General features: G+C 31.9%; 3 protein-coding genes across 3 annotated transcripts in view; 2 read left to right on the top strand and 1 right to left on the bottom strand.

Moving 5' to 3' along the window:
* Window positions 1–4773, top strand: part of LOC134715093 (huntingtin-like) — a 67699-nt gene extending 62926 nt beyond the window's left edge. The window contains exons 54-56 of the mRNA XM_063577000.1: window positions 121–283; window positions 2424–2584; window positions 3795–4773. Coding sequence (XP_063433070.1) covers window positions 121–283; window positions 2424–2584; window positions 3795–3993 — 523 coding nt within the window. The 3' untranslated portion in view covers window positions 3994–4773. The remainder of the gene's footprint in view (window positions 1–120; window positions 284–2423; window positions 2585–3794) is intronic.
* Window positions 4774–14905: 10132 nt separating this feature from the next.
* On the bottom strand, window positions 14906–17488 carry LOC134713852 (uncharacterized). The gene is made up of 5 exons (XM_063575132.1): window positions 17372–17488; window positions 17062–17164; window positions 16278–16431; window positions 15609–15767; window positions 14906–15068 (listed from the first exon to the last, which is right to left on the bottom strand). Exons 1-5 carry the CDS (start codon window positions 17471–17473, stop codon window positions 14957–14959), a joined length of 630 nt encoding a protein of 209 aa, XP_063431202.1. The 5' UTR covers window positions 17474–17488; the 3' UTR covers window positions 14906–14956.
* Window positions 17489–19401: 1913 nt separating this feature from the next.
* Window positions 19402–21086, top strand: LOC134713851 (uncharacterized). Its single transcript, XM_063575131.1, has 3 exons — window positions 19402–19721; window positions 20059–20185; window positions 20793–21086. The coding sequence occupies exons 1-3, from the start codon at window positions 19637–19639 to the stop codon at window positions 20926–20928; spliced, it is 348 nt and encodes a 115-aa protein (XP_063431201.1). The 5' UTR covers window positions 19402–19636; the 3' UTR covers window positions 20929–21086.
* Window positions 21087–21448: the final 362 nt, after the last annotated feature.

Raw genomic sequence — 21448 nt, 5'->3', positions numbered from 1 at the left:
TTTTCTTTACTAGCAGGTGCCATTTATATGACCACTTAAAACTATTATAGCACAGTCAACTAAGCTTTACTTATGTTACATTAGAAAAAAAATGTCAATTCCTTTTGTATTTTCTTACAGAATAAAGAAGGGTTACCCATATGAAGCTAGAGTGATAACTAGGGTCCTTCCAACATTCCTGGCAGATTTCTTTCCACCACAAGACATAATGAACAAAGTTATAGGAGAATTTATTTCTAGTCAACAACCCTACCCTAAACTAGTGGCTCAAGTTGTTTTTCAGGTAATATATCATCTTTTCACTTTTAAAATTAAGACTTAGTAGTAATATGAGAACATGATTATATTTTTTTTGCAATTTATGCATTTCAATACTTAGTACTACGAAAGTTTAAGTTCAGTAAGTTGTATTTTTCTTGTTCCTCTCTTACTTATGTTTTCAGCAATTCACCACATCTAGAATTCATCAAAATGTATTTCTGGTTTTCAGTAAATTTTCAGGTTTAGAGAGTTCATTGAAATGATGTATTTTGTGGTTGATTCATTTTTATACGGCCGCAAAATTTGAAAAATTTTCGTCGTATATTGCTATCACGTTGGCGTCGTCGTCGTCGTTATCGTCGTCCGAATACTTTTAGTTTTTGCACTCTAACTTAAGTAAAAGTGAATAGAAATCTATGAAATTTTAACACAAGTTTTATGACCACATAAGGAAGGTTGGGATTGATTTTGGGAGTTTTGATCCCAACATTTTAAGAATTAGGGGCCAAAAAGGGCCCAAATAAGCATTTTCTTGTTTTTCGCACTGTAACTTTAGTAAAAGAAAATAGAAATCTACTAAATTTTGATACAAGGTTTATGACCACATAAAGGAAGGTTGGTATTGATTTTGGAAGTTTTGGTGCTAAAAGTTTAAGAATTAGGGGCCAAAAAGGGGTCAAAATTAGCATTTTTCTTGGTTTTCACACCATAACTTTAGTATAAGTTAATAGAAATCTATGAAATTTAAACACAAGGTTTATGACCATAAAAGGAAGGTTGGTATTGATTTTGGGAGTTTTGGTCCTAACAGTTTAGGAATAAGGGGCCCAAAGGGTCCAAAATTAAACTTTGTTTGATTTCATCAAGAATTGAATAATTGGGGTTCTTTGATATGCTGAATCTAACTGTGTATGTAGATTCTTAATTTTTGGTCCCGTTCTCCAATTGGTCTACATAAAGGTCCAAAGGGTCCAAAATTAAACTTAGTTTGATTTTGACAAAAATTTAATCCTTGGGGTTCTTTGAAATACTGAATCTAAAAATGTAATTAGATTTTTTATTATGGGCCCAGTTTTCAAGTTGGTCCAAATCAGGATCCAAAATTATTATATTAAGTATTGTGCAATAGCAAGAAATTTTCCATTGCACAGTATTTAGCAATAGCAAGAAATCTTCAATTGCACAGTATTGTGCAATAGCAAGTCTTTTCAATTGCACAGTATTGCGCAATAGCAAGAAATATCTAATTGCACAATATTGTGCAATAGCAGCAATTTTTTTTTAATTAGAGTTATCTTTCTTTGTCCAGAATAGTAAGCAAGAAATATCTAATTGCACAATATTGTGAAATAGCAAGAATTTTTTTAATTGGAGTTATCTATCTTTGTCCAGAATCAACTTAAATCTTTTTTATATACAATATACAATGTATATTCACTTTTTACTACCAACTGATAAATTAAAACAATCTTTACAATTCAGTGATAACAAGCAGTTTTTTACATCTTAATATTTTATGATGTATTTAAATGAGTGGTTATTGTTGCAAACTCCATTAGAAATTTTAATTGAGATCAGTTTGGGAATAAGGGAAAGTGGGATGTGAAAATAAAATTGGGCGGGGTGGTTCAATTTTTCTCATTTGAAATTTCATAAATAAAAAGAAAATTTCTTCAAACATTTTTTTGAGAGGATTAATATTCAACAGCATAGTGAATTGCTCTAAGAGAAAACAAAAATTTTAAGTTCATTAGAACACATTCATTCTGTGTCAGAAACCTATGCTGTGTCAACTATTTAATCACAATCCAAATTTAGAGCTGGATTCAGCTTGAATGTTGTGTCCATACTTGCCCCAACCGTTCAGGGTTCAACCTCTGCGGTCGTATAAAGCTTCGCCCTGCGGAGCATCTGGTTAGTAATTTATGAAAGTAAAACAGTTTTACTGTACTGTGCTGTGGATTGAGGGAAAGTAGGATTTTTGAGGTTTTGTGATTTGTGTGTTTTCTTGGTTAAGCATTTAATTTTGTGATTTACTGTAAACCACAAAAGTTACATATTCCAAAGAAATCCAATAAAAAAAATGGTTTCCAAAGAATAGTAATGAATTGACAGTTACTGTAGTTGACTAATCTTAATTTAATGTTTTTTTCCTATTTTAGGTTTTCAGCAATTTACATGACCAAGCGCAGACATTACTGGTACAAGACTGGGTTATGTTATCATTATCTAACTTTACACAGCGTACTCCTATTTCATTGGCTGTTTGGAGTCTGACATGTTTCTTCATCAGTGCATCAACCAATCGATGGCTTCGATCTCTGTATCCTTTATGATAAACTAGCATAAACAAAATTACATTTTGGAAAAAAGACACTCAACAATTCAATATCTGCAAAAATGCCAATATGACTGAATCCATGGGATAAATAATTATAGGAGTTATTGCTCTCATGAAGATTTGTGACTTGATTATAATTTTGTCCCTTATATTGAAATATAATAAGATAGGTAGAAACTTGAGGCAACAAAATAATCAGCTGTACTAGATATTTTGACAGATTAGCAAGTCATGACCATAGATTCCCTTCATTTTTTTATATTTCAAACTCCTCAATTTTTAATATTTTTTTTAACAAAATTACAGTAATTTTGTTAAAATATTACATTGTTATTTGAACAAAGTCTTTATTTTTTCAATTCTATTGTTTAAAAGCATATCAGTTTAAATATGCTTTTTTGTAATTAAAGTTTAATACATTCATTCCACTAAACTTAATTAACGTTATTTTGGGGAAATATTCAGAGAGCTCATCTTTGACATCTTTGCTAGCCAAGGGTTACAATCCATTCCCGCTCTTTTCACCCTTGGCGGATTGAGATAAAATTTCGGAGACACAAGGTAAGGATTTTTAACTGGATTTTTTTATTGGTTGCAGTCAAAACTCGCTGCATCCAATCAAAATGCGCCTATAACATGATCAAGTGTAAATGTAGAAAGTGTTTGTAAACAATTGCCACGTGTTTTTTGTGCAACAAGCCTTAACATCCCTAAACCACTATATTTAGTGAAAATGTTTTTAATCAACAAATAGAAGTTCCTGTGTATGTTTCATGCACAAATGCATGAATGTTGACGTATGCTTTCATTTCCGGCTTTACCAAGTGTGTAGAATCTAGATACTATCGTGTTTTTACCTCCAAATTGAAGAGTTCAAGTGCTACCATTCGTCAAGACTAATGTATTCGGAATTGGCGTGATTTTTATCTTCCGATAGATGTTTCAACATTGTTATCACAAATGTTGGCTCAATCCGCCAAGGTTGAAAAGAACGGGAGTGGATCGTAACCCTTGGCTAGCAAAGATGATCTTTGAAGGCCAACTATATTGTTCACTGAAACTCAACTAGCAAAATAAAGTTGTGATTCAACTATATATGAATTAATTCCCATATGAAATATTTTCGCTTTAGTAGGAAAAGCAACTTTAGTTGCATGAACATAAATATCAACTTCCTTAACTCTAGATACAGATTTCCTCATGTTGTAAATAGAATGGGTAAAATGGAAGTTGTAGACACTAGGTTATTCTGTGTTGCAGCAATGAGTTTCTACAATCAATTAACTGATGATGCTCAGCTTCGAGCTTTTGTATCAACATTCCAGATGGTCATTTCATTAGGTGCACCATATACCCAGTTGTTAGAGCTTCTTTCTGATAGTAAGAAGTGATATCTTATATAGATATACATTTATGTGTATATTTTGATACAATATTATTAAGGCTGACATATAGGACCAATAACCAAGATTTATTTAACCATGATATCTTAAGCTGCCATATTGTTACACTCGTTGTATAATGTTGTGACTCATGATTTAGAAACCTGTCATATTGATATACTGTGGATTCATTTCTTCTTGTGGTATACCAATTTTCATGGATTTTGAGGGTAAAGGGGAACTACAAATTTCAATGATCACAGTTTTAACCACAAAATCAAATTTTAAAGTGAACAAAAATTGCTTTTGCTTCATCCATGAAAATTGGTTATCACAAAAATAAATGAGTCCTTGAAAAAGTACTAGAAATTTATTACTTTTGAGTAGCAAAAGTACTCAGGGTCTTTTTACAACCGTTTCTGAGTGTTTTAAGTTTCATTCTAAAAGTTAATGGATGTGCCGTAAGACATTAATTTGTACTGTGTACACTTATTACACTTTTCTGTTTCAATTGATAGTTAAAGTTCAGTAGTATTTTTCTGTTATAACTTTATATTAATTGAATGTTGCTGCACTTTGTGTGAATATTGGATGCCATCAGTAAACTATTTGTATTGTTATGTTAGTTGCTAGTCATCGTGGTATATGATATTAGTGGTTTAAGATTCAGGAAGGATGTCTAGAGTGGTAACATGTGTAACTGACTTGACTTGCTAGTCATAGTGGTATATGATATTAGTGGTTTAAGATTCAGGAAGGATGTCTAGAGTGGTAACATGTGTAACTGACTTGACTTGCTAGTCATAGTGGTATATGATATTAGTGGTTTAAGATTCAGGAAGGATGTCTATAGTGGTAACATGTGTAACTGACTTGACTTGCTAGTCATAGTGGTATATGATATTAGTGGTTTAAGATTCAGGAAGGATGTCTATAGTGGTAACATGTGTAACTGACTTGACTTGCTAGTCATAGTGGTATATGATATTAGTGGTTTAAGATTCAGGAAGGATGTCTATAGTGGTAACATGTGTAACTGACTTGACTTGCTAGTCATAGTGGTATATGATATTAGTGGTTTAAGATTCAGGAAGGATGTCTATAGTGGTAACATGTGTAATTGACTTTACTTGCTAGTCACAAACCAGTAGTGTTTTATTTAAATATTCTAAAGATTTGTAGAGGATTTCACTTTTGTAGATGATCTGCTATCTTATCTTTTCATAATTGATTTCTTAGATAACTTTGGCCCTGATCCAGAAAATTGTGCCTCAGTACTTTTTAGATCATAGCTATAGGTGGCGACTGAGACTTTTAGGTCACACAAAAGGCAAAAAATCATTGTGTTTTGACAATATATTCAAATAGCTATGACTTTAGACCATATAAAATAGTGCTATGAAAAGATTTGTTTTATTTAGTATTAAGAATTTGAAATAGATCCGTTTAAAAACCAAAGTGCTGCTTTCTTGATATTTTATGATGAAGTAGAAATTGATGGCCAAGTTTGTAGCAAAAGTAAACCTGGTTGTTATTTAGTGATGTGATAAAAAAAAATTGAGTGATAATAAGTGAATTGGTTGGAGTGCTATTAAAGGGAAATAACTGAGGTATGTTTGCTATTTTGTTAATTTTGAAAATTTATGTTTTTGTTTTGTCTATCCTTCTCAGAAGTTGTCCAACAATTGTTGAATTTAAAATTCTGTGCAATATACATTAAAGTGCTATCTTGTTATTTATTTAGTTTTGTTTTGTTTGCATTAGAACTGTTAGATAGATATTTTTTAGGATGAAAACTATGATATAAAAGGATAGTTCAACTTCTTACAATACTTTCACATACAGTACATGTACTAATACTGACTTTATTCTAACATCGATATAGTGCTCAGGGGCGGATGCAGGAATTTTCGAAAGGGGGGGTGCTAACCCAGGGTAAAGGGGGGGTGCAAAACATATGTCCCGATACAAATGCATTGATCGGCAAAAATAAAGGGGGGGGGGTGCGCACCCCCCGAACCCCCCCTCTGGATCTGCCACTGCTGCTATAGATCTATAAAAGTAAATCTGTTTCAGTTGCATCATAAGCCTGATTTAAAGATTTTTTTTAAGGTTCTATCACATTAGTCCAGGATTTGTAATTCTAATTCTCATGTGGAATAGTTCAAACCTGTTTTAGTATGTTTAGTTTGTTGATCACTGACATACATCTTACATATCTTATTATTCTTCTGTTCTAGATTTGAACTTTGCTCGTGTAAATTTTAAGATTAGAAAATTGAAGATCAAATTTGTTCAGTCCCTATTTCTTATATAGACATTTTTGCATGGATAATGGTAGCTGTTTCAGAGAAAAACTTTTATTCAGTCAGATACTCATGCATTATTTCGAAGTTTCAAAAATCATTTTTTTTAAATGGATATTTGAAATGTTGTAAAATTTAGTTTTTGTAAAAAGTAAAAATGTCTTGTAATTATCCATCATCTATCAATGAAGTATTTATAGTTTTTACATCAAAATTATGAGATGACGTAAAAATGTACTTTTTGTATTGCTATCATCAAAAGGTTAATCCCCTTTCAGTTAGGAAATTTACTTACTTTCTTGTTGACATCATATGTTACACATCCATCTTTTTTTAGGATTTTTTTCTATTTTTAGCTACGAACATTTCCTAATTTGATTTTGTACTTTTGTTCAAGCTTACCACAAATAGAGACCAGGAAATCAAAGGTAGCTTATATGTGTGACAATGTTTTATGAATACTCAATAAGAGAAGTCTTTTTCATGACATAATCAGATTTTGATATTAAAGATTATTCTGTGAACTACTCTATTATTCATAGTAATTTTATTGTTCACGGCAAATATTTCATGCATAGTCAAAACAAATTGATTTAGGGTGGAATATTTATTTAAAAAATGGATGCTAAAATCAAAAGCATGCAGTTTCCTTATCCTTCTGTTTTCTGTGTATTGATATTTTAAGGATTCTTAAAAATTATATTGGTTTTCATGCATGAATGCATCCTTGAATTCATGCTAGTTCAAGCATATGACAGATACATTTGCTGTGGTTTTGCCTTACAAGGATAAATGTGATGAAAAATTAATATACATTGTTTTCATCAGTATGATATTACTCAATTTATTTCACTTGACTGGGCAGAGTTTAACCGGTTCGCTCATAATAAACCAGTCCATCTATAGACAGGTGTATTAGGATAAACTCATCAATGAAGTGTACAGTAATTCTTTTGTGAATTCCTTTCATGACACTGATAGGTGATTAGAAATCAGTAATAATTATAACGGCAATCATCCTTATCACACACATCTTCAAATAGACTGTCCTTATTCAAATTAAAAGCTAGCTTCGCCCGATCAGTTGAAATAACATTGGTAATAGAAATGTTTCCTCACCATGATAAGAATGGAAGCTGCAATAATGTATCTTGATGCTTGATATTATCAAATCAAAAGTACCAATGTAATATTGAGTGAGCTTTTGTTTTGTTTCATATGATGTTATAGATTTTTATACTACAGCTAAAACACTTCATGTTGTCTCTATGACCATTCCTTGTCAACATTTCTTCACAATCTGGAGTTTGTATAGAGATTTACAATAATTTTATTTTTTGTTGTATTTTTCAACAAATAAAATTGCAGCAATTGTGGACTGCAAATATAAAAACAAAAATATGTTTTCTTAATCTTGAATTTTATATAGGAAGAATTTACATCAGAAAGAGAACATACATATTTGAAGCTGATGGGGGGTTTTGATAAAAATTTCTTGCCTGTTTTGCTGTCTCATATGTAATTTTGCTGTATAATTCTAGCTTGTTTTATTATATTGTAAACATTGTAAACATCTTATTAATCTGCATTAAATGTCAAATTCAACATTGTTTATTTGTTTGTTTGTGTGGTAATAATTGATTATTTTCCCAAAATAGCTAATTTTGCCTTTATTTACTATGATTCAATTTTTCTTGTCTACGCTGCAGACGTGACCTTGAAAGACGATTGATTCTAGGAATATCAATGTTTGTTAATTCTGAGTAGTAGGACTTGTGGTGGGCTGCAGTACAATGATGTGTCTACCTTTTTTTATTGTTTACTTTGGATTCATTTATATTTAATTTAGTGGATACTGGTTTTCGTGGATTGTGAAAAATATAATTTGGTGTATATCTGATTTCCTTGATTTGCTATTGTGCATACATCCCTTATAAAATTATAATTTGCTGGACATTCAAACTTGTGGATTACATACACCAACAAAATTCAGGAAAATTGGTAAACAATGAATATTGAGAAGTCCACAGTAATTTGTAAAGCTTTATTGATTTTGAAGTCATAAGTATACATTGGTGAATAAAAGTAGATTGTGGGTATATGTCGTTGACACAGCAACCCAACAACACAAAAAGACATCTAGACTAGAAGTTAATACATGTCTATGAAGTCTAGAATAAGAAGTGAATAAATTAAAAAGGTTTTGACATCAACACCCAAATAATGATACAAAAATAATTTTTGAATTGATACTTTGCCCTAAAAAATATGAAAAAACTGTATAAGTAATTTCAATGAATGACATTGTTAGCCTTCAGATGCGTATATTTCTTGATAGAATTATATGAAACTTGAATTACAGGTTTATATCAACAATGTCTTTGAACAGTATGAAATTCAGTGCTGAACCCTTTTTTTGGCATTTTTTGCAAAACAATAGTAGATGAGAAAGGAGTATGTTCAATAAGGTACTAAAATGGCCCCCTTTTTTAGCGTAAGTTTCAAATTCGGATTTATCGACCAATATCACGATAAATTATAGCTAATACATTGACTAGCTAAGATATAAACCATTTTGTTGAAAATTTTATGTTTCTGTGTTTCATTATGACGTCACAAGTTGTACTCATATTGATTTTTCACGAAAAATTCAATGAAAATGGGTAAATTTCCATAGATTATTGAACAGGAAACATAGAGCGCATACGTCGACAACAAAGATCTTTTAAAATAATGTTTGTGAAGACATTTCACATGTGTTATTCGAATCTTAAGCTTGTCGACGCCTGCACTCTATGTTTCCTGGTCCTTTATTTAGTTGAAATCTAGCTGATTTTGTCAAATTTCACAAAATTCCTAATCTTGACCTTTTTTTGATGTAAAAATCAACGTGTTAGAATTAATCTTTGACAAAAACAGTTCTGTTTGACTTTCTAGCATGCCTTTAAGGCAACATAAAACATTTATTGTCTTAAAACTATGAACTTTATAATTGGGGCTAAATATGGCCCTTACCGAACTTACTCCTTTGTGACATTGGCAATTTTACCAAAAATATTCTTATTTTTATAATGTTCAGCAAATAAAGATCTGCAAATAAGTCAACAGGCATAAAATGTGATGAAGTTTCCGTCTGTCATATGTCCATTGTCCTTGACCTTATATTCAGTTCATAAGTTCAATAGCTTCTTTAAAAAAAAAAATGTATGACCCCAAAAATTTTGCGGTCGTATATTGCTATCATGACGTCGTCGTCAGCGTCCTTCAAAGACACTTGGTTTCTGGACAATAGCTGAAATATAAGTGAATAGAAGTCTATCAAATTTAAACACAAGGTTCATAACCACTAAAGGAAGGTTGGGATTGATTTAAGGGGTTGTGGTCTTAACAGTTAAGGAATTTGGGGCCCAAAAAGGCTTTTTTTCTAGTTTTCAGACAATTTTTTATGGGTCAGTGTATGTATCCCTCTGAAATGGGATGGTTATGATTGGCTTTGAGGGTTACGGTTCAAACTGTTCAGGAATTAGGGGCAAAAAGGGGAAAACCCAAGGGTTTCCTGGTTAATGGACAATTACTTTTAAGTAAATTTGAATTACCTCCCTTACACTGCTTTTAAATTATTAAATGTAAAGTTATGGTTGCAAGCTCCATTGGAAATTTGAATTGAGATTTTGACCATATCTTGAGGGAAAGATTTTTTTTTTTTTTTAAATATTTAATTACAATCCAATTTAAGACCTTTATCAAGCGTGAATATTGTGTCCATTTTTGCCCAACTGTTCTGGGATAGGCCTCTGTAGTCGTTTCCAGCTGGCCTCGGCAAGGCAATTTATTACCTCTTATTGTAAGTGATAGGATAACTATTTTCAGTATGTGCATACCTTGCCAGGTCCTCATGCCTGTCGGACTGTATTCACTTGACTTTGACCTCATTTCATGTATACATCAGTTTTCAAAGTCAAGCCCACATCTCAGATACTTTCAGCAATAGGTCTACATTTGGTGTATGAAATTATGTAAATTGTACACATCACCTGACCTTGAACTCATTTTCATGGTTCAGTTGTTAAATTCAGTTTAAAATTGGATTTTGGAAGGAAAAATCAGATATTGATTTGGCTGCTTAATAGTTATCAAAAATACCAGGATTATAATTTAATACGCCAGACGTGCGTTTCAGTGTCCTTTCTCATAGTTGTTATGTGGTACTAGTATTTTATTTTTGTTGTGTGGGTTAATATTAAATTTTTACATGATCCTGTTTGGGTGTTAAAATTTGCAAATATCATTTGCTTTAGATAATTATCTATTTTTATTAAAGGATATTTTGCATTAGGTTATATTGTATAGGTAAAGTTGTTTACATTGATAGATAAAATGCAGGTAAGATATTAATGTGTGACCAATGAAATAAAAAATACTGGGAACTATTAATTATATTTTATTATAATTTGAAAACATCATATCTTATTTTAGAGAACATTTTGCTAATGATAAAATCATACCTTATTTTAGATTTGCATTTCTGGTCCATGGAAACAATTTCCCTTTCAACATTTCAGTTCAGAAATTTTTCAGTTCTTTGACCACATTCATTTTGTGTCGCAAACCTATGTATGCTGTATCAAATCTTCAGTCAAAATATAAATTCAGAGCTGTTTTAAGCTAACATGTTGTGTCCATACTTGCTCAACTGGTCAGGGTTATCCCTACATGAAAATCCTGTTTGATGCCACTCTGACAGCCTATTGTTGTGTTTTTGTCCGTTTTTCTTATACTTTATATATAAAAAGTTAACTATATTTGGTGTATGGAAATATGTTAAGATGCACATGTCAGTCTGGCAGGTTTGATTTGACCTTGACCTCATTTTCACAGGTCATTGCTCAATGTTAGGTTTATGTGTTTTGGTAAGATTTTTTTAAACAATAATCAATAGGTCAACTATATTTTGTGTATTGAATGATTGTAAGGTGTAATGTCTGTCTGACAGGGTTCATCTGACAGACCTTGACTATTTCATGATTCTTTGGTCAATATAAAGTTTTCATGGTCTTGTTTGTTGTACACTACATTGTATAAGCAAAAGGTTACTTTTCATTTTTATGGAATGAATGCAAGGTGTACATGTATTTCTTGTTTGGGTTATCTGTCCTTGACCTCATTTTCTTGGATGATGTATCTCAGTATACGACTTATTTTTTTTTTTCTTTCTAGTTTTGTCTATTTTTATAAGAACTTAAATAGATATGTGGTTTTTTTTGTCAGGTTCATTTTTCATACCACCATTGCAATACCTTTTCATTGGGGTACCACGATTTCCCGAGAATTACGAGAAAAACATAATATCCCCAAAACAATATATTTCACCTGCATCTTATACATCCTATCTTGTTCCTGATTTATAGTTCAGTTAGACATCTATTTATGAGGGGGGGGAGGGGTCCAGATCCCGAAATCCTGGGCTTAAAAACAAGAAATCCCGAAATTCCGGGCTTAAAAACACGAAATCCCGAGGTCCCGAAATTCGAAAAATAGAATTCCCGGACCCCAAAGGGTAATCCCGAAATCCCGAGCTAAAAAACACCCGATCCCAGAGTCCAGGTAAAGGTCCTATCCCCCCCTCATTTATGTATAAAAAGTCTTTTTTTAAGTTTTAAATTTAGGTCACTTGTACTAAGAAACTAATTGTCATCCTGAATGTGCAATATGGAATTTGCCAATGAACTTTAAGCTAGCAACAACGAAAATCTACTGCAGCATATCAACGATATTTCATAGATTTAGTCGTTAGTCAGAAACATATTTCAGTATGTCAACAATATTTTACAAATAAGGCTTTAATCAGAAATTCGCTGTAGTATATAATATATCAACTATATTTCACAAATTGGGCGTTAGTCAGAAGTTGATTGCAGTATACCGACGATATTTCACATATTGGGCGTTAGTCAGAAGTTGGTTGCAGTTTATCAACGACATTTCACAAATTGGTTTTTAGTCAGAAGCTGATTGCAGTATATCAACGGCATTTCACTTATTTGGCGTAAGTCAGAAGTTGATTACAGTATATCAACGATATTTCACAAATTGGGCGTTAGTCAGAAGTTGACTGCAGTATATCAACGATATTTTATAGATAAGTCGTTAGTCAGAAACATATTTCAGTATTTCAACAATATTTTACAAATTAGGCTTTAATTAGAAATTAACTGTAGTATATAATATATCAACGGTATTTCACAAATTGGGCGTTAGTCAGAAGTTGATTGCAATATAACGACGATATTTCACCAATTGGGCGTTAGTCAGAAGTTGACTGCAGTATATCAACGAGTTATCACAAATTTGGCATTAGTCAGAACTTGACTGCTGTATATCAGGAACAAATTGCAGTATATCATCAATAGAACACAGATTGGTAGTTAGTCACTAAAAGGCTGCAGTATATCATTAGTTAGGAACCTATAACAACTAATCAATGATAATTCACAGATAAAACGAAGGTCAGTAGATCAATAGTACTTGTATTTCAGATGCTAATCGTTAGTCTGTAACCCACTATTGCAGTAATTCAATTATGTCACAGAAAAGTCTTAAGGTGGTATGGGAGTCTAAAATAAAAATGATAGAATTAATTTGTTCATACTTTGCCAAAACGTAGTATCTATTGATATATGTTGAAAAATATGATAAAAGTGGTAGGTCACCGCGCATTTTCTCAAGCTACAGGACGTGACAAAATGGCACATTTTGTATGGATTATACAGAAAAAAAAACACCATTTTGTGATATGAAAATAAACAAAATGATATAATAATTGTTAAATGCTTAAGGAAATGATAGCTTTCAGGCAATGCTTTGAGAATATAAAAAGAAAAAATAAGGTAACCGTACGTTTTTACGGCTAAAATACAAGTAGGAAAAGTAGGAAAATTCCATGTAGAATCCTTCACAAAATGCACTGTTTTAGAGTTAACTCCCCTTAAAATGACAATTATTTTTTCTTTTCAAAACAACCAAAAATAATCAACATTTTCAAAAATATTAATATTTGTAAGTTATATTCGTATAAATTAGTTCATTTAAATTAAAATTCACATTAAATATCTGCATTCCTGCATCAAATTTTGTTAATTTGATAGAAAATCTGGACCTTTGGTTCTCTGTTTTTTAACAATCCAAGATGGAGGAAGACACCCATACCACTATATCCATACATACATCAAATTATCAATAGAAAGATACCCCTCACCATACAACCCCCTCTCAGCTTGAGTTGTTGGTAATTATTTTTCTAATCCAATTTTAATTGTAAAATTGTGAGGTATCGCTATTACTTTTATGACCGTTACTTTTTTCAGAAAATCGGTCTTAATTCTAGGTTTGATGGTTGAAAAACCCATTGTGCATTAAATCAAATTTAAGGCACCACTTAAAATTTTATCAACATTTTACATGTAAAATATAATATATGATGATGGATAAGGAGACAATTAACAAATATAAAATTGATATATAGTAGTTTGGATTTACATTCAATTGCTCTGAATCATAGTCATACATTTCTATCACGTTAAGTTTTGACTACATTGTTCATATGCCTTCAACCCCTCGGGATATGAATGTGCATTTCTTATTTTATAATTAAAAATTAAATATGCGGAAGCTTTAAAGAAACACTTCTCGTAATTGATCAAACACTAGGTAAAAATTATGTCAAATTCAAAAACTAAAAGACTTATTGCATTGCATAATTAGGTCTTCTGTCAGAAATGCTACACAATGACTCACAACAGACAGCGTCATATACTAGTTGATACAATTTCCTGGTGCTACGTTATTTAAGGAACACATATTTAAGTTATTCATAATAAAGATGATAACAGGAATAACAGCAAATTTTGGACATTATAACAGACCACACGTAATACCAGCAACGGATATTACAACATGACCACACTTAATACCAACAACCGTCTCCTCTGAAAACATATGTGCTAACAACAACGCAAACGCACACAGCTATCCTTGAGGAAAAATCAAGTTGAATCAAATAAATTTTTATTTCGGGCCTTCAAATTTAGATAGCATCAAATAGTTAAAGCTGGCGTCTTTTGCATAGAAATAATGGTGAGGTCCTGTCATTTTTAGAGTTTAGCTGAGATTCAATCTTGGTTGCTGTTATATTTATAACACAGTACTATAAGCAGTGGGTACATATACGTAAGGGGTGTAAGATTAAATATGGATTTCTGGTCCATCTAAAGAAAAGAGAAAAAAAGTAAAACTTATTAGGTTAATGTTTATTTTTCCGTTTTAAGCTGACAAAAGCGTTACGGAGGTACATCTTTAGCTAAGTCGGTTAGAGCGCTGACGCGAAACGCAAAGGCGCCGGGTTCTTGTCTAAGAGGAGACAATAGGATTTTCTAATAAGAGTTCTGCTCTCTTGATATACTTTCAGTAGAGTAAAGTTCACTGGTAGACCTGGCTAACTATGGCGTCTTATATATATAGTCTTTGCTTGTATTCAAAGATGCTCCACAGAGAAATTTGACAAACACATTGTAAGGTACGAAATTATATATTAAATCATGATTACAAATAAGACTAGACAATCTTTAACCCTTTTTAATATCAGTAGTTCAGCATAGTAAAAATATCAATTATGTCTCTGCCCATGTACATTTGACGCCTTGAGGTAACATAAAAACGGATTCGTCTAATGGACCACTTTCTATAGACAAAAACTCAAACAATTCGGTTTCGACATACATCCTGCAAAATAATAAATTGTATACTTTAGGAGGATACATTAAGACTTGGATGTGTATATAAAAATCTCCATAAGAAATAAATGAAATAAAGAAAAGCCACTTCATTCATATTGATGACCGGGTACTCGAAATGTAAGGCCTTATTCGAGGTTCCTCTTTTTCCGAATAAGTGAGTAGACTCCTAGGTAAGAGTGTGAAACTTCCCGCAACTTGTGTGCGATGTTCATATGGACTTAATTAATATAACAAGGAAAAATAGTTAACACCAACATATATACATCAATGTAGATTATAGAAATAAAGTACATGACATTAATTTCTTTGTTTTATTTTGTTTTGGGGACTTTATTTGTGAGTGTGTGTGTGTGATTTTCGTTTTATTATTTCAAGTTTGTTTAGGTGGGGATTTATTCTCATTTCTATTATATAGTTAATAGCTCATTTAAAAACAATGGTAAGAAAATATTTTCTCGACATTTTTTACAATTGTAAAGTATGTTTTCGTGAAAAGTTTAATTTGCATATTAAGAATATCACTTACTTATACGGCAGACCTGACTCAGTGTGAAAGAAATAATCCAACGTAAAGAGGAAGTATTCTGCTTTCCAATGATCAAATGTTGTAACGTTATCACGTGCCTGCCTTACAAACTGTATTCCTGGTAACAGAGGATTTGGTAGAAATATTTTTGGAATCTTCCTATTAATAAAGACCACCAAATTATGATCATTATAACAAATAAAGAATGTTTGTAATTATTAAGTTAAACTGTGTTTTAAAAGTGCGTTTGAAGGAAAATAGCACATGAAGCAATTACCATTCTGCGTAAGAAAAAACGATTATTTCAATAAAGTATAGGCCTTAATTTCAAAAGTAACCGACAAACAAATTCAAATGAACATAACAAAACAACCTGAATATCAAGGTGCAAGCTACTATACATTTTATGATGTATGGAATATAATACTTGAATGTATAAAGGCGTAATTTCTTTGGGAAGCATATTGAATACTTTTGAAAATGGTTTTAGCAACTGTAACCTCCCTATAGATATGTCATAATGTGGAAAGTTGAAATTGTAACAAGCGTTGTTATGTAAAGGTTAGGGTCTGATTATATTAAATGATATACATCCATGGATACATGTATGTACTCAGTTACTATACAGAACATATGGTGGTAGTATACTATAACATTATCAGTACATACATAGCTGTACACTTGACATATGGAGGGTCTGGAGCAGGGAATATATTAAACTGAAGTCCTTGGCTGTAGTGGTACAGATACATGTACAATGGTTCACCAAGTTTATCACAGGCATAATCGTCATCTGTGTCCAGGAGATAGGTCGTATTGGATTCTGGAAAATGGAAAATGGAAAACAATCTTGAATAATATAAAGTTTCTCTCCGAAAAAGAACTCTTTTGAAAATCATGAAAATTTCAAAGTTTTTTTAAAGTGCACATATAGACAAAAATGTTTTTAGAACTATGGCATCACTGAGAAAAGAAACAACGTCGGTGCGTTGCGTTTGTGCAAGTTTCTTCTACGATTGTGCAACCAATTTTCCACATTTGCATGACAAAACGCATTCATTATGTTTTTATTGGTTAACCGCTATTTTAAGTGGTTAGCCTGGTTAGTCGCTATTTACGTTATCGATTAACCTTTTAAATTTGTATGCGTTATTAAAAAATTGCGGTAAACCGATAGAAAAATTGTTTAACCGCAACAAGAATACCAATTGTTCATCACAATTCTTTTATGAATATACAGTAAAATACCCTTTAAACCATACTCTACACCAAAATAAGTAGCATAAAGTAGTAATGTAACAAGCATAAAAAGAATGGCATGAACGATTAGTTTTTTTCAAATGCAGCTGCAGTTTAAAATAATAAATATTCTTTCATATCAATGTTTCCTTTCTGTTTGATAGATTTTAAACTCAAATAGCGTGATATGACTTTTTTATTTTAGATTTATTACCCGAAGGGACACCATAACTGTCTAGCCTCATCCATTCGTTGTGACTATCAACATACCATCCAGTGGTCAGAAACTCACGTGTTGACTCGAAACGTACGCATGCCTGAAATAAGGAAAACATATATTGCTAGAAATAAGAAAAAGAAAAAAGTTTCGATGCGTCAAATCAAAAATCATGGAATAGGTAATGCAGACGAAAATAATGAAAGCTTCCAAAGAATGGGGATAAATAAAAACAGGGAAATTAAATAAAGTTTCCTCTTTTTGAGAGCCCCCTTTCAATTTCTTGTTTTCACAATTAGTTTGATACCTTGTAGACCTCCGGCCATTCTGGAACGTTCGGAGACCAATATTCTGGAGAAGCTGTGCATACGTGTAATAGCAATACATAAATTATCCATCGGATGTCCATAATTGTTTATGTTTATATTTGTTTTTATCTTGTCTGTACTTTGTACACAATACTCATCATAAAATTCATTACGTATCTATATAAAATATTTTTGTCGTTATCAATACACATTAATTAAAGATTTAAAAATTCAAGAAATACTATTTGGAATAAAATCAGCCGCGTGTGGTATGGGTTTTGCTCATTATTGAAGGCTGTACGTTCACCTTTCGTTGCCTACATTCACGTTGTTTAAACAGTTGAGTTGTCCCGTAGGCAATCAATTTACATCTCCTTTATTATAACCAAAGATTTAAATAATAATAATATCGGCCGCAGGAAAAAAAATCCAGGAGGAACGAAGCTATTTTCGGTCCTTTTTTTTATCATATTCAATATATCCTAAAATTCTACGTATTTACCCTCCCCTGATTTTCAAATGTTTCTAGGGTTGAGTTCTTGATATTTTAAACACAGAAAAGCGATTCTGTCGAACGAATTATTTAGTATTTCCAATATTCTTTAAACTTTATCATACTAATGAAGCAGATAGATATGGTATGGCAGTTATCTTCGCTTTGAAATAAAAGAGTATCATCTAAACTACAAGAACTGCTCACTCTTTGGACGCACACGAGTTCACTATCGCAGTTTTTTGTAGGGTTTATGTTGCTCAAACTCAAATTTTCATGCTGTGTTTTGTGAAACTTTGATATCCGTTTTGTCTTTTCATGTAAGTAATGGTTTTGTCTGGGTTATTTCTTATGATTTATGGTTTTATTTCCCCTTGTTATATGTCCCCTAAATTAAAGTCTAAAACAAACAGGGTGATTTTGGGTCGTGTGCTCTCATGTGAGATCTTCTTAGTTCCTTTTTTTGTATATTTCTTATTATTTCATACGAATTTGTCTCTAGTTTATTTCCCTCGTTTATATCAAATACAAAGATTCTTTCAAAACGTGTAAAATGTGAATAAAAGAAGATGTGGGATAAACGTTCAAGAGGCAACAAAACAACACACACACACACACAACTCTAAAAGACATCTAAAGTAACCATTATACAAAATGCCAAGCTCTATAGCGTTCATTTTTTTTTCAACAAGTCGATAGATATATGAAGATGTGGTATGAGTGCCAAACTCTCCATCCAAGTACCAATTTATAAAAGTAAACCATTAAAGGTCAAGGTACGGGCTTCAACATGGAGCCTAGGCTCACACCGAACATCAAGCTACAAAGGACCCCAAAATTACTAGTGTAAAAACATTCATACGGTAAAACCAACGATCTAATCTACATAAAAACGAGAAACGAGAAACACATTTGAACTACATAAACAGACAACTACTATTATGAATTTATCAGGAACAAGCAAAGAATGACTTTGGGACAGGCACTTGGGCATGCATTGGGGTTAAACTAGTTTTAGTAGACTTCTAATCTCGATAAGTTGACTAGCAAAAGATCCATAAAGGAACATACAATAAAATCAGTTCACGATAAGCACTAACTGATCTTTTGCTACAATATATTTTGTATATAGGCGTAGATGTACTATAGTAAAGTCAGTCAGACTGATTTATTATTAATAAAATGTAGTTGTGCTTGTTAACAGAGCTACTGTTTATTGTCTACATTGCATGTGTAGGCTCACAATTTCCTGTTTACTGCTTGCATTGCTTGTTCAAGTAACAAGTTGGAAACTAGCACTACGCCTGCTGTACATAAATCCGTATCACGTAAATAATTTATAATTAATGAATTTCTGTACATTCATTGAAAAGTTATGTACCAGGTACAAACTAAAATGACAAATGAAGAGATTGGTCTACACCATTCATAACACGTTTCAGGGAAAAAAGGCCAACAAATTAATGTTTTGTCTTGTTAACATAAATGTTACGAACATACACACTTAGATATGTGAAGGATGCGTGGGTTTTTCTGATTACTTCAGAATGTGTAATCTATAGTAAAAAAAAGTAGGAAATTGTCTAATTTTAGTTATTTCACACATGACCTTTTTATTGACATCGATGATGAGTATGCATGTCTTAAATTTGTTTACGGAATTCAAAAAGTATATAAACAATGGTTCGACTTTCTTGGGACATAACTTTAACAGCATTCAAGCTACACTACTACTGTAGAACTAAGACTTGTGTTTATATCTACCGTAAAGATGAAAGTAGCATTTATTGTATGTTGTCTCTTTGCTGTTGTTTACTATTGCCATGGATCCTGCTGGGTGATACCTCCTACTTCAGGTAAGGTTATTTTTCATAAAATTATTTTTAACAAGCTGGTATTAAAGTCACCTCATTTGTTTAATATTTTTTCTGTAATTGTTCACACAGTCCAATGTTACCAGTTGCTAAAAGGTATTCTCTTTTTTCTATTTTGTTTTCCAATATGGAAATAAATAAAATATGAAAACTTGATACCCTATAAATTCACTGAATGTAGATTAAATGATAAAATACAAAAGACGATACAACAGAGACTATTTACAACGACGATACTGACCAATTTTACATGATAATTATAATTTTCACTTCGATAGAAATATATATTTATTTTAAAAATTTCAATTTTGTATTTCAGGTCAGAATAACGTGTATGACACATGTTTCTTTGCTGGCGAAATAATGTATCCCGGTTCTACAATTACAAGGAACTGTATGAGTTGTTTCTGTGGACATTCCAGTGGCGGATATCTCAAATGTTGCACGTAAGTTTAAATCAAATCAATAATTTGTTCATTTTAAAATCGCCTGGTCGGGTACAGTTTGGTGTAAGGACTTTCGATTAAATCATATTCCGGGTCTTTAATTTCAAGAATCATTAGGTTAACTTATTGCTTTTAATATCATATATATAAAAATAAGAAGATGTGGCATGATTGCCACAGAGACAAGTCTCTACAATAGACCAAATGACATAGAAATTATAGGTTACAGTAAGATCATGTGTGCGAAACGTGCTACTTCTCCTGTTTCGTTGAAATTATAATAATTGTTTAAACCTGCATCGCTCGTTTGTCTCCGTCCTTTCTTTGTAATAACACAAATACATTTACACTGAGAATAAGTCGCAGATTTACTGGTATTCTGCTGCTAATTAGCAACGATACACCAACATTTTTGAATTTTCAGATTTCATACGAGATTCTATTGTAGAAATCAAGACATTTTTTTATTGTTTTTTCCTTAAGGTACATAATCAGGGTCTTGTGAACAGTATATTTAATAACACGACGAGTGCTGTCTTTTTGATTATCGCATCACACGATATAACCTTTCTTGTTTATTAAAATGTACACCCTTTAATAATTTCAGAGTTGGAAATAAAGTTAAAAAAATCCCTGACGACTGTAAAAAGATAGTATCTTCAGATGGTTGTTATGAACACGTTGTGAAAGCATCAGACGAGAGCAGCAGTTGTGAATATGGTGTCTCTATGGTAGGACGATGATAAAGATCTATAATGATGAAATCCAAACTTCTCAGGGATAACATTGGAAACAAGTAGCCGAGCCGAGTTATCGGTCACGTGAATGTCACCAGTGACGTTACAAGTGGTGCCGTTTCCAGTTAATCTTTTCTACAAATATATTTATTCGTACATAATTATTTATGTTGTTCTCTTTTGGTTTTAACGTGGATAGATAGAAATATGTAATATACACCAATAAGACAGCACCCTCACAAAAAAGATATTACCAAAATGGAGCAAACGGTCCTCGTCAGTAGACAGACATCTGTATATGTCAATACATGTATCTAAATTACCAAAAAAAAGTCTTGAAATAGATTAAACACAGACAATGAAAGCTCTAACTTTTGGATAAATTTACACTCAATCAATCAATCAATCAATCAATCAATCAATCAATCAATCAATCAATCAATCAATCAATCAATCAATCAATCAATCAATCAACATACACTGCCAATTTCTAGTTCAAGATATGTGAAGCAGATTGAACACTTTC

Source organism: Mytilus trossulus, chromosome 4, assembly GCF_036588685.1.
Source record: "Mytilus trossulus isolate FHL-02 chromosome 4, PNRI_Mtr1.1.1.hap1, whole genome shotgun sequence".
Classification (NCBI taxonomy): domain Eukaryota; kingdom Metazoa; phylum Mollusca; class Bivalvia; order Mytilida; family Mytilidae; genus Mytilus; species Mytilus trossulus.
This window is presented reverse-complemented; position numbering and strand designations above follow the sequence as displayed.